General features: G+C 40.5%; 2 protein-coding genes across 3 annotated transcripts; one reads left to right on the forward strand and one right to left on the reverse strand.

Moving 5' to 3' along the window:
* Window positions 1–3,446: 3,446 nt before the first annotated feature.
* Window positions 3,447–6,800, forward strand: LOC106960082 (retinol dehydrogenase 3-like). 2 transcript variants are annotated; one of them, XM_015053001.1, is made up of 5 exons: window positions 3,447–3,554; window positions 5,588–5,902; window positions 5,992–6,250; window positions 6,332–6,495; window positions 6,568–6,800. In XM_015053001.1, exons 2-5 carry the CDS (start codon window positions 5,590–5,592, stop codon window positions 6,789–6,791), a joined length of 960 nt encoding a protein of 319 aa, XP_014908487.1. In that variant the 5' UTR covers window positions 3,447–3,554; window positions 5,588–5,589; the 3' UTR covers window positions 6,792–6,800. The 2 variants fall into 2 exon arrangements, with proteins under 2 accessions (XP_014908487.1, XP_014908488.1); XM_015053002.1 differs by lacking the exon at window positions 3,447–3,554 and adding an exon at window positions 3,608–3,630.
* A 1,447-nt stretch (window positions 6,801–8,247) lies between these two features.
* Window positions 8,248–12,034, reverse strand: atp5f1b (ATP synthase F1 subunit beta). The gene is made up of 10 exons (XM_015052992.1): window positions 11,884–12,034; window positions 11,052–11,225; window positions 10,800–10,974; window positions 10,591–10,712; window positions 9,843–10,027; window positions 9,597–9,755; window positions 9,395–9,517; window positions 9,043–9,255; window positions 8,762–8,963; window positions 8,248–8,684 (listed from the first exon to the last, which is right to left on the reverse strand). The coding sequence occupies exons 1-10, from the start codon at window positions 11,984–11,986 to the stop codon at window positions 8,587–8,589; spliced, it is 1,554 nt and encodes a 517-aa protein (XP_014908478.1). The 5' UTR covers window positions 11,987–12,034; the 3' UTR covers window positions 8,248–8,586.
* Window positions 12,035–13,424: the final 1,390 nt, after the last annotated feature.

Consider the following 13,424-nt stretch of genomic DNA (forward strand, 5'->3'; position numbering starts at 1 on the left):
TAAAAAAAAAATCTGAAATTTTCTCAACTTTTAAACCCTTAAATACAAGATTTGAAAAAAGGGGACATGTTATTTTTTTCATTCCGTTTATGAAAATTGTTAGCTACAAGGAAAATAAAATAATGCCTTAACCATGTGTAAAATATGACATTTTGAAAGGATTTAATAGAATCAAAAATATTCTTATAATTGTAATGAGTATAAAAATTTAAATGTACTCTAGTTAGTTTAAGGGCATATAAAAATTTAAACAAAATGACAAAAGTTAAAATTCACCACAAAATCATAATGTCAAATTTGCCAAATTTTATGGCATTTTCCTCAACACAGCCAAATATAAAATATATTTTAAAAAGAGGCAAAAATTGTCAAGGGGACACAGGAGGGTTATTGTCCTCTCCAAAGTTGTCTCCACTATGGGTTGCCAGTGCACTTGCGGTTTTTGCCCTCATCTAGCAACCTGGTCACCTATGTAGAACAAACTGGTGAATGTTTCTAGTGAACGTTCAAAGTAAACTAAGAGGGCCTGAAATGGAGTAACACAAACTAAAAATTTAGTTTATCTCTGCCATAGAATTTTTTTCTTTGCAAGAACAAATTCTCATACAAAAGTAAACAAAAATGTGAGCACATTCAAAACTAGCTAAATAAAAAGACTAAAGTTTATGCTTCGCTGACATTGGTTTTAAAGAAATAAATGTTATTAATTAGGAAAGTTCAGCAGGTGGATAATTAAAACGAGTCATCAAACACATAATTCTCATTTCTTAAATAAATGTTAGTGTAATTCTTTTGTTTAATATTATAACAATCATCCTGTATGCACATGAAAACAAGTGAGTAGTAGTGAACAGACGGTCGTTCACCCCGGGCTATAAATGTTGCCAGGACCTGCATGACAAGGACCACTGTGTCTGTAAAACTCTGCAGATATTTTATATGTGATATTGCTCCGTACATTTATTTAATGAGAAAGCAACGCAGCAACCGCAAGAAAAAAACAAACAAACGTTTTAGCAACAGCATTTCATTGTGTTTGGGTGATTTATTTAAGACATTCTACTAAAAACATCAGTCACACGCCTGAAAGTATGTGAACGCATAATAATTAATATTTGCTGTTTTGTTTTGTAAATAAGATTTTTCCTTTTCCATCTCCAGAGGCGAATACAAGCAGCGATCAGGAAACTACACTGCTGCCACCAGGTGGTAGAAATGTGAGAAGCATCTCACTAAAGAAAACATCTTTACAATTCTAGGCAGATTGATGGTGTTTCAAAAGTAAGAATCAATGTCTGTAGCTCCAATATGACTTATAGCAAACTGACTGTGGAATATAGAACCCTCAACAACGAGTTGTGAAAGTCTTTGAACACTTTTTCTTCTCAAAACTTGGGAATATTCTTACCCTTTTATCTCCTTTGCATTTGACAACAAACTCGAACGGATTTTATGTGATTGGCCAACACAAGGTAGTGGAAAATTGTAAACTGGAAGAAAATTAAGAATATCTACCAATATAAATCTGGGTTCCAACTCCCACTTGTCTTGCCCAAGTATTTGAGTCTTTGAGGAAGACACATCATGAGAGAACCATAAACAAATGCAGGCTGTCACATAAAATCACGAATGGAAAAAAAAAAATGCACTGAACCTTGTCGCTGAAACATTTTAAAAAGTGAAAGGGCTTAAGGGGTACTTATGAAAACTTTTAATAGTCCCTCTGATCAACACTCTTCTGTTTGATGACCGGCACATTGATGGAAAGTAATAAACAGCCGCAACCTTTATAGGACTTTTCTAGCCCTTTGTTGTAATCAAGGCCCAAGAGCTAAATGAAATCCTCTAAAAGGTCAAAACAGAAAGCTGCTACTCCTCGTTTCTTAGTGTTTGGTGTGGGAGCACAAACAATCTCAAAGGGTTTATGGGAATAAACACAAAACTGAATAAAAGCATTTTGATCGTTATTTCCACCAGCTCTGCATTTTCTTAATGTTAGCTTGGTTTTCATCAGTCACATTGAGACTTAAGGAAATCCAGCACCAGTTTATTCCAGACGCAGTTTTGCACTCTGAAGTCTGAAAAACATAAGTGCTGCTGCAGACAGGCGTTCAGCAGCAGACTGTAAACAGACTGGAAGTTAAAGAATGTTATTGCTGGATGGAGACCAAAAAGTGATGATGGTGAGGTTCCTACTGTAGATTTCAGCAGGTTTCATCAGTTTGCCACCTGCTGTGTAACTATTTTGATGGCATCTTCAGGCTGAATACAGTTTGGGCTCAGAGTTACTCTCATGGGGATGTGATCCATTAAAAGATTTTTTTTTCTCTCTCAAATTTCAAACCCCAAATTTCAAGTTATTTTAGACCACTTGTCAAAGTATAAGTACTTGCACTCGACATGAATGTCTGTGAAATACGAAGAAAGAAATGGAGGATGGATGGATTGATAGATGGATTTAGGAACATTCATTGGATGCTCTCTGAAAGCAATATAGCTGAAGTTGTAGCTAACTATAGATAACACTAGTAGTTCTCATAAGTTTGCAAGTCAATGCTGAAACTAACCTTGGGAGAACCTTAATGCACGGTTCCCCCTGGACGTTTTTTGAAGGTTGCACCAAATTCGCAGTTAATATTCAGCCATTTTTGGTACAAATTTAGAGGATATTCCTTCATATTTCCCTGGTGGTTACACTGTCCTTGTTGAAGCTAACCTTTGGAGAATTCAGAAAACCTTTATGGAACTTACCCTGGAGATTTTCTGAAGGTTGTGCCATGAAAACTGAAGTCAGACTTGAGGGAAATTTAGACATTTGCAAATGTAACAGGGTTTTATTTTAACAATATTACAAATGTGTAGTTTGTGTTTATATAAATTCTTAAAATTGATTTTGTTTAGTCAAGAAGTTGTTTCTTCGGACATTTATTGGTGTATTAAGTTCAGCTATGATGCTCTACACGGTTGATAGTTACCATAGCAACCAGCAGCTCCTCCCTCTTTTTCTGTTGCTGTCTGTCACTGTGGTATGTATTTAAGGATTTCTTTGCAAGTATTATTTTTTGACATGTACTTTAGACAAATGTAATCATATACAGTGGTTTGTGAGTAATTTAGCTCTGTTTTGTATATGTTTTAAACTATTATCATTATTAATGTTGTGCATTTTAGCTATGTTTAATTTTACAACTGTTAGCTGATGTCACCTACTGCTAACTTCACATTGGGAACTATTGCTCTGTAGTTTATTTGGGGTTATTTATATATAAAATATATATTTAAAAAATTTTCATTTATGCTAGGGTAAAAATGAAAACACTACATGGTACAGAATGAAAATATCAGAACTGAAAACTAATGGGAGCTCTATAGATATGAATAAAAAACAGAACAAAAGATGACCAACATAACTGGATATGGACAATCAATTCCTTCTCTTGCCAGCAGGGGGCGCCTATTGTTTCCTATTTCGATATCTGCTGATTAGATTCCTGACTTTGTCTCATCAGGTCCACTCGAACAGGAGACAGTCCACGGACATTACTCTGCTGCAGGTAACTCTTTTTTCTGCCTTTCAGTATCTATTAGGGAGAATTTATAAAACGTCAAGGTGATGAGAACAGAGAGGAGGTGAGATGTCCGACTATTTTTTACTTTGTTTTACTGCAGATTTTTAAATCTCTTTATCAGAGTAGAATGCGCTCTATCGATCCCTGCAGGTCCTCTCGTCATGTTACGAAATATGGTTGCATGAATGTTTCCTCCTGTAAGTTTAGTTATGCTTTCCAGGGAGGTTTTTAAACTCTCAGCAACAACTTTTTCTTCGCCTTAGCATAATGTTGTTAAAAAAAAGTGAAAGCAACGCCATATGTAACGTTCTGACCACAATTACTGGGCTTAGCAGAAAAAAATGATATAAATGTAACTTTTTCAGTCAGTGTGTTCATTTATTAGCTCGTAAAAGGACAGAAGAATGTGTGGTGGGAAGTGAGCTCGTAATCTTCCGAAGGACTTCCATGTACGGAAGCACATTCATGCCAAATGAAACAAATAAAATTAATCAGATTTTATGGGCCAAATATGATTCTGAAAGTTGTTGGAACAGTTAGTGATCCATGATTTTGTAAATATAAATAAAACTGATAAGGAAATATTGTAACACAATCTGAAGGGTCATGAAGACTAACAATGTTGCAAATTTTATGATCGATAATTAAAAAAAAAAAAAAATCATCCTGCTGCTGATCGCAGACAATGTGGTCATAAAGATCTGAGTGTAGACTTAAGTAGTCAGCTACAGGACAGAATTTGTCACACAACCAACCAACCATTGGAGCAGACTGGGAGGTGTAAATTTGACCTCAAAGGTGATTACAGAAAATGATGTGCAAGTTTGCTTTTGTGATTAGCTTTTGTAGCTGAAAAAGCGGCACAAAAAAGGTTAGATCTATTACAATTATCTACATGCCAGCTTATGCAAAGAGGACTTGTTAGGTATGCATCTCTTTGCATAATCCATATAAAATGTTATGGAAGAGAGGTTGGGTTTTTATATTTAAAAAAATCTAGAAATAAATACATCTGCAATAAAAAATCTTTTCTTCTCTTCAAATGGGTGTAAGATCACAAACAAACTCTGCAAAAAGGAAAATTGAACAGCTTTTAAAGACTCTGTTGAAAACCAAACAGTTACTAAAGGGCTCTTTGAGAAACCAAATTAGTTTCATTGCTGGTTCAGTTTATTACAAAACATAAGATTTTAAGGGCAAGATAAAAAAAAAATGAATGCAATCACTGAATGTGGATATAGAAACCCACCCAAATGAGCCCAACCAAACCATTCCACCATGACGAACATTCCTACTCAATGACTGATGCATACACTGTATCTGTCTGAACAGATATGCATCTTGTGTGTTGGTGTCTGCTGGAAGGTTGGGAAATATCTGTATTTACTTGTGTCTGACTTGAGTATTGCCCCCTCTCTAGATTTCTTTTGTTTCAGCTCGTTTTTGTTGTAGACGTTCTTGTTGTTGAACTCATTTCAAAAGTAGCCTGGGCCTTTTATATTCTTGAACTTAATCACATTGGAGGGGTCTTAAGGAACAAGACTTTGTTCAAACTCTTGCCAAGGCACCAGAATTGCATTTTAGATATTTTTGTTAAAAAAAAAAAAACAAACTTAATGAAGATTGTGACCTTTTGCAAAATCTTTGTATTTTCCATATCAGCAGAAAAAAATAGGGTTGCACCAATATGTAAATTATATGTAATAATATTTACATAATACATTTTATTTACATATTTGGACCATTAATATTGGTCCAAATATGTAAATTTGGACCAATATTAATGCTCCTTTTATAGCCAGTGACTGATTTTTAATAATACTATTTATATGTTTATTTCCCTGCGCCATTCATGACCAAACAAATGCCATATGACATTACAAGGTGGAAATGAACATTGGTTTAAGGGTCAGATTGGTTGACTGTGGTATTTACCCAGAATATTTTTGCCTGATGCTTCTTTACAGATGATCTTGCCTCCCTCCAGTAGCAAATAAGAACATTCTTTTACATTACAGACATGTTCCTGTATCTTCTGGGCCTGCTTGTGCTCTTCTACCTGTTCCGCTGGATCAGAGAGCTTCCCAGGGTCGGTGACAAGGCCAACAAGTATGTGTACATCACGGGCTGCGACACCGGCTTTGGGAACCTTCTGGCTCGCCATCTGGATAAGATAGGCTTCAGAGTGATTGCCGGGTGTTACACTGAGAAGGGAGAGGAGCAGCTAAAGAAGGCCTGCTCCAGCAACCTGATCACAACACACCTGGATGTTACGTCGAAGGAGAGCTTGGCCAAAGTTGCAGCCATGATTAAGGACAAAGTTGGGGTGCATGGTGAGTTGGTTGCAGATGGACAGATAGAATTTTCATTGAGAAATTTAGCAGGTTGTTCAAGGTTGTATATGTATTTGGGTTCCTTGCAGGTCTCTGGGCTTTAGTAAACAACGCGGGTGTTGCTGTTCCCTCCGGCCCCTGCGACTGGCATACCCTTGACGATTACAAATCAATGCTGGAGGTTAACCTGAACGGGGTGATCGGAGCCACACTGAGCGTCCTGCCTCTGATAAAGAAGGCCAGAGGCCGAGTGGTGAATGTCGCAAGTGTGTTTGGGAGGATCTGTGTCACCGGGGGTCCATACCCTGTCTCAAAGTTCGGCGTCGAGGCTTTCAACGACAGCCTCCGGTGAAATATTAACCTGCGCCATAAATGTACTCCTGTGCCAACACAGGCCTTTTAGTGACAAAGATGGCATATTTTCCTCAGGTTCACCCTGGCTCCTTTTGGTGTCAAAGTCCTCTGTATTGAGCCGGGATTCTTCAAGACCAGCGTCACAGACAGCGAACTCCACACCAGGAACGTCCAAACGCTGTGGGACAGACTGCCGCAGGACGTCAGAGATGACTATGGGGTTGAATACCTCCAAAAATGTAAGCGTAAACATTTCATTCCTGTCACTTGTCGTCTTTCATTTGCTTCAACGGACTCATCTTTTGTTCCAGCCAAAGACGTGATAAAAGAAAAAGTCTCCCAGATGAGTGACGGCGATCTGATGAAGGTGGTCAGCTGCATGGAGCACGCCGTGTCCGCCACCTGGCCGCGCAAACGTTATTCCCCCGGCTGGGACGCCAAGTTTTTCTGGCTGCCAATGTCATACATGCCAACCTGTTTTGTTGATTACTTCTTCCTGAAGAATGCCATTCCCATTGCCAAGAAGTTACAGTAACCCTCCATCTATTCATCCACTTCCATTACCACTCTGTACATCTTAGCTGACAATGCACGTTTCAATATTAGCAGTCGGTTTCAGTCTTGAATTGTTCACCATGACAAGGTTGAGCTGCTCTCTCAAGGTTACGGTCAAGGCCACCTTATCTGCTGCTTAAAGTAAAATCTCCGCATTGAAGATAGTCAGGTGTTAAAGGTTAAGGAAAAACAATAAAAAGCCCAACCTGCTTTCAATTTGGTTACAAAATTAGGCTAGTCTGTGCACACAGACCTTTAGATCAGTGTTTCTCAACCCTGGTCCTCACCGCCCCCCTGATCTGCATGTTTTCGATGTGCCTCTATTCCAGAACAGCTGATTCAAATGATTGCATGACCATCAAGTACTGCAGAAGCCTGTTAATCACCCAGAGATACAATTAAGGTGTGTGGCAGAAGGGAAATACCTAAAACATGCAGGACAGGGGGGCGAGGACCAAGGTTGAGAAACACTGCTTTAGACGTTAGATAATCCAGTGGTTGACTCAAAATAAGCCCCAATCACCACCCCTCCAGTTGGTATGGATATTTTTTTATGTTGCATTTTCCTTTATGGCAAAACATTTGTTTGGAAGTAGTTTTCAAATACAAGTTTGCAAACCTATGTTTGCTGCAATTTCTTTTTTTTTTTCTTTCAAACATGTTCAACGGTTGTTACTTTTTGCCACAGGTGTCAAACTGCAGTCCTCCAGGGCAGGTATCCTGCAACTTTTAGATGTGCCTCTGCTGCACCACACCTGAATAGAATAATTAGGTTATTAGCAGGACTCTGGAGAACTTCTCTACACAAGGAGGTAATTAAGCCATTTCATTCCAGTGTTTTGTACCTGTGGCACATCTAGAAACTGCAGGACAGTGGTCCTTGGGGACTGGAGTTCAAACACCCCTGGTTTATGGCCTTAAAATTACAGAAAGATCTAACATTCAACAAGCTGGCTGCAGCCTGTAGAGCCTAAGAAATTGCCCGGTCTGAGTTTTCTGGGACATTCACAGGTTTCAGCTTAATCATACAGAATTATGCACGAGTTGTTTGGGAATGACTTCAGATTTCTTTTCAGCTCATCATAAATGGCAGAAACAATCACTTTTTTTTTTTTTTTTTAAGATTCTTGCTATTGTCCAATTATCAAATGCTTTAAGACAACTGCAGTCAGCTTGGTAAGGTAATTTTTCACTAGTCAAATGTCCAAGATGTGCTCTAATCTGTATAGGTTTTATGTCTCATGCTGAAATATTGTTAACCCTTTCCACCAAGCCCTAAAAAGTTAGATTAAGCTACTCGGGTGTCGTCCATACAACTTCAGTGCCTTGCAAAATTTGACTTAAATTTTTTAAAATAACTTAAATTTTCCATTTTCTTCCCTAAACGCAACTACTTTAAAGCACATTACCTCACCACATGAAGTGACAAAAAAAGGTTCCAATTATTTGTCCGTTTTATTTCCAAACGTAACAATCTGCAACACAACTCAAAGTTTTACAGCTCAAGTATGCCATCTTGTGGTCACAGTAGAGGACAATCATTTCATAAGATTTCTCAAGGAACAGGCCTCTATTACAGCTAAAGCTTATGAAATATGCAGTTGACAAGTCTGTTTGTGTAAAGACAGTGATTTATTCCACCTTTCACTGGAAACATTAAATAGAACTTTCTTCAGGGCGACAAGACAGGTACATTTGTATTTTTGACATGTTTTACAAACCAAGTGCTCCTAACCATAGGACCCTCCCCCTCTCTGATCAGAATGTTCAGGTGTTTATGAGTGCTCCTCAGCCAGCTTCTCAGCTTTCTGGACCACTTCCTCAATGGGACCGACCATGTAGAAGGCCTGCTCAGGCAGGTTATCATATTCGCCTGGAACAACAAAAAGCATGAAGTTATGAAGTGTGCGTTTCAGCTTAAATGTAGATGTGCTTTTTAACAATACTTGCCTCCAAGGATGCTCTTGAAGCCCTTGATGGTTTCTTTAAGGGGCACCAGTTTTCCCAAGTGGCCTGTGAAGACCTCAGCCACCTGGAAGGGCTGAGACAGGAAACGCTGGATCTTGCGGGCACGGGCCACAGTCAGTTTGTCCTCCTCAGACAACTCATCCATACCCAGGATGGCAATGATGTCCTGAAGGGACTTGTAGTCCTGTAAGAAGGCTAACCAGTTAGCTTGTTGACTAGAAAACAGGTCTTCGTAACGACAAAAACAATGCAGTTTCCCCAACCTGAAGGATCTTCTGCACGCCACGGGCGACGTCGTAATGCTCAGCTCCGACGATGTTGGGGTCCATGATACGGGAGGTGGAGTCCAGGGGATCCACGGCGGGGTAGATGCCCAACTCGGCGATGGCACGGGACAGTACAGTGGTGGCGTCCAAGTGAGCGAAGGTGGTGGCGGGAGCAGGGTCAGTCAAGTCATCAGCTGGCACGTAGATGGCCTGCAGAGGAAACGAAGTTTAGCTTCAAGTTAATTTGATCACATTATTGTTCCCACAGAAAGGTAGATGTTGGTTCATTTTGTGCAGCAAAAACAATTTTATCAAGCAGAGTTGAGATCGTGTTTTCCTAAATATTTACCTGCACAGATGTGATCGAACCCTTCTTAGTGGTGGTGATTCTCTCCTGCATGGTACCCATGTCAGTGGCCAGAGTGGGCTGGTAACCCACAGCGGAGGGGATACGACCCAGCAGGGCAGACACCTGAGGAGGCGGTAGGTGATTCTTTTAGCAAAAGCCTTCCTGTTGGAGAAGATTCCTTAGCCATGTTACTGGTACGCACCTCAGAACCGGCCTGTGTGAAGCGGAAGATGTTGTCGATGAAGAGGAGCACGTCCTGACCCTCCTGGTCACGGAAGTACTCAGCCACAGTCAGTCCAGTCAACGCCACTCTGGCGCGGGCGCCTGGGGGCTCGTTCATCTGTCCGTACACCAGCGCCACCTACAGGGGAAAAACAGACTTTAACCAGCCCGTCCCATTACTGCACAGTGGATGCATTACTTCTTTGAGGAGGAGTTCGAGCCCCACCTTAGAGGTGGTGTCCTTCAGGTTGATGACACCAGACTCGATCATCTCATGATACAAGTCGTTTCCCTCGCGGGTCCGCTCACCCACGCCGGCGAACACGGAGTAACCACCATGGGCCTTGGCCACATTGTTGATCAGCTCCATGATCAACACGGTCTTTCCTACTCCGGCGCCACCGAACAGCCCTGAAGCCACAAGCAATATCACTGCGTTGCTACAGAGGATTTTTCCACTGAAAGACAACGATTTTCATCTGGGAACGGCGAAAACATTTTCTATTGATTAAAAAGTGGCTGTTGGAATATGAATGAAAAGCCTATTCTAAATGTAACAAAGGTTAATGGTTATTGTTTCCATTCTATTTATTGTTTAGTCCTTGATTATTTAAAAACATCCTCCAGTTCCAATGTTAACATATTGCTTTAAAATGGTCTCAAAATGACATTATTGCTTATTAGGGACAGTTTAAAAATTGTGGCAGGCCCCAAAACACAACAGTAATATTGGTCACCTTCCAAAAAATAATGGCCCATTTTAGGAAAAAGTTTTTTGTTTTTTTTTTGCATAAAACGTTTTTTGGAAAGAAAGGTGAACTAGCTCCACTGACCCTGAAAATTGCATTTGTTGTCATTTATAGATATTTAAGAAAAACTGGAATCAGTACGTCAAAACGGAAAATGTCTTAAGTTTTTTAAATTACCCTCACCCCCTTCAAAAACTGAACTACTCCTTTAATGCTAATACATACCAATTTTCCCTCCCTTGGCATAAGGGGCCAGCAGGTCCACCACCTTAATGCCAGTCACCAGAATCTCCTGCTCCACGCTCATGTCAGTGAATTCAGGAGCCTCAGCATGGATAGGTGCAGTCCTAAGGGAGAAAGAGTTAAACAATTAAATTTAATTCTTAGGTAGGAATTGAACGTCAGAAGATTATAGATATTTTATTTTGACGCACTGTTTGGTATTGATTGGACCCCTTTCATCGATGGGCTCGCCAATCACATTCATAATCCTCCCCAGGGTCTCGGGCCCCACTGGGATTCTGATGGGGGCACCGGTGTCCAGAACCTTCTGTCCACGAATCAGACCCTCAGTACCATCCATAGCGATGGTACGCACTGTGTTCTCACCTATGAACAGCAAGTATGTTCAGCAAGCTTCTACAAACATGAAATAGTTTTGTTAGTTGAAGGTTTCTAAGGCTCACCAAGATGCTGAGCAACCTCCAGGACTAGCCTAGAGTCGCGGCCGGTGACCTCCAGGGCGTTGAGAATGGGAGGGAGGGCCTCATCGAACTGGACGTCGACGACGGCACCGATGACGGCCACAATGCGGCCTGTGGCGACGCTGGCGGCGGCAGCAGGAGCGACATAGTCCCTGCCTGCGGATGGATACAAAATTGAGCCATACGAGAATAACACTGCTATTCACACATAGGAACAACCTCATTACACTAATTATTCTTTATCAACATTTTCTGCAGGTTTAAAACAAACTGAACATGACCTTGCATGTGGAGAAAACATAAAAATACTACACCGCCCCGTCGGAAGCTGTGTTTTGAATGACAAATGAATGACGTGTACTCTAGTTTACACTTTCTGCAGCTCCTAAACTTACCGGGACATATTCTAACAAGTGTAGAGCTCAAATTTGCCCTCTTTAATCGTTTATGTCAAACTAACTGCGTCTTTCTTTGCAGAGGACCGCGTAACCTTGCTAATTTGCTAACCTAGCAGCGCCTCATGTCATCTCACAAAGGTCATTCTAATAACATAACAAACTGGAGAGTCCACTTGTTTTCCAATGCAAACAATTATTCAATATAAGCATGCAAGTCATTATATATACATGTTATGTTTCCGAGTAGGGTAAACTAAAGTAAAATCTGACATTTTAAAACAGGCCTACTACGTCACCGGCAGGCTAGCCAGCGTGTTGCTAGCCCCAGCTAACATTAGCGCTGCCCTCTCAGACTATCACCAACATTTTAACGTAATGTTTCCTCTCGGAAAACGGCCAGCCTGCAAGGGACTCACGCGAAAGAACAGCCGGGGATCCAACGAGGGCTTTCAGGGGCTGGACCCCAGGCTTGAGAGCCTGCAAAGCTCCGGTGCAGCAGCGTCCCACAGCTCCTAACATGGTTAAAATGGCTGAAGGTGGAAGGAGACGGAGCGACTCGGGGCTTTATAAATCATTGAGCGCTCCAGCGGACTGCGCTTGCGCGAAACCTCGAAGCCGTTAAAGTGGGCATGCGCAGACGCAAAACGCAGCCAGCTGACTTTATTCTGCCCTCCACAAAGCCAGACTGTGTGGCAGTTAATGGGACTGCCAAAACAAAAGGTTAAACATATTTAATATGTTCTTTTAAATATGTCGTTCAGCTAATTTTCACTACCACTACCAACAAGGTGCAACAGGCCAGGTTTTGCTGTGGAGGGGCGTTTTCTCCTACTTCCCCAGAAAAAAGCTGCACTAAATTTCCTTCTAGAGATGTATCCCAGCACAGAATATACTAAGCTCCAGCTATACTTAGCTTAAACATACTCTCCTGCACATTTTAACACTTATGTTGATTAGATCAGGAATCCTCGAATCCAGGCCTGTCCTGCAGGTTTTAGAGGTATCTCTTCTTCAGCACACCTGAGTCAAATAATAGGGTCATTGGCTGCACTGTAGAGAGGTGTATGAACCAGCAACATAACTAAAAGTTGCCATTTTAACATGTATATATGTTTAGCGTTGTTCAATTCTGCAGCCTTGTTGCTTCCTACAAATTTTCTCTAAGTATTTGCCTTGTCTGTAATTCCATTGTTCCCATCAACTTTTTTTCTGACAGAATACAGGACATGGGTGCCGAGGTCGGGATTCAAACCTGGGTCAACCGTGACAAGGACTATAGCAAACCATCAACTTCCACCAGCTTACCTATCCTTCCAGAGGAAAAGCATCCCCATATCATGATGTCGCTACCATGTTTCACATGGGGCATTGTGTGTTTAGGGAAAAGTCAAGTAGTTTATGTTTTCCTCTCTAACCATAGCACCATCTTACACGTTTGCTGTTTACCAGTAAATAATATTCGCTTAACATCCCACAAAGTTAAAAGCTTGACTCTATTTTCATTTGTAATTCCAGTGTGTTATTGTTATGTACTAAAATGTCTGACTGAAAGGAAAAATTGACTTAATTTTAATGACCTTATTGTTGTTTTTAACATCATTTGTATGTCATATTCTGGAACAATGTCGTTTCTGGGTAAGACTAGAATTTCTGCTCAGTAACACTAGAGGGAGGCAGTGGTTCACTGTAAAAAACGAGGCTCCCTCAACACAGCATAATAATAATAATAATAATAATAATAATAATAATAATAATGTGAGCGCTTCCCCCCATCAGCATGTATGTTTACCTTTGTGTCATATGCATCATTGTCAAGTGGAAAACGTGGTATAAATCTGAAAAGTGTGGCGTGCTGACATTCCTTCTAAAAATCCAGTGCAAACTACTGTCGTCAGAAGACATCTATTTCATGAAGGTTTATTGGAGAAAATTAGCTATTTTCTCCAATAAAATAGCA

The sequence above is a fragment of the Poecilia latipinna genome, unplaced genomic scaffold (assembly GCF_001443285.1).
Source record: "Poecilia latipinna isolate Pla-1442-1.1 unplaced genomic scaffold, P_latipinna-1.0 Scaffold1152, whole genome shotgun sequence".
NCBI classification, from domain to species: domain Eukaryota; kingdom Metazoa; phylum Chordata; class Actinopteri; order Cyprinodontiformes; family Poeciliidae; genus Poecilia; species Poecilia latipinna.

Bases quoted from the DNA above. Each gene is read 5' to 3' on its own strand.
- LOC106960082 (XM_015053001.1), top strand. From the start codon at position 5,590: ATGTTCCTGTATCTTCTGGGCCTGCTTGTGCTCTTCTACCTGTTCCGC. The intron at 5,903-5,991 runs GTGAGTTGGTTG...GGTTCCTTGCAG, and splicing joins GGACAAAGTTGGGGTGCATG to GTCTCTGGGCTTTAGTAAAC. The intron at 6,496-6,567 runs GTAAGCGTAAAC...CTTTTGTTCCAG, and splicing joins GGTTGAATACCTCCAAAAAT to CCAAAGACGTGATAAAAGAA.
- atp5f1b (XM_015052992.1), bottom strand. From the start codon at position 11,986: ATGTTAGGAGCTGTGGGACGCTGCTGCACCGGAGCTTTGCAGGCTCTC. The intron at 10,713-10,799 runs GTGCGTCAAAAT...TTTCTCCCTTAG, and splicing joins GGTCCAATCAATACCAAACA to GACTGCACCTATCCATGCTG. The intron at 9,256-9,394 runs GTAAATATTTAG...TTTCCTCTGCAG, and splicing joins GTTCGATCACATCTGTGCAG to GCCATCTACGTGCCAGCTGA.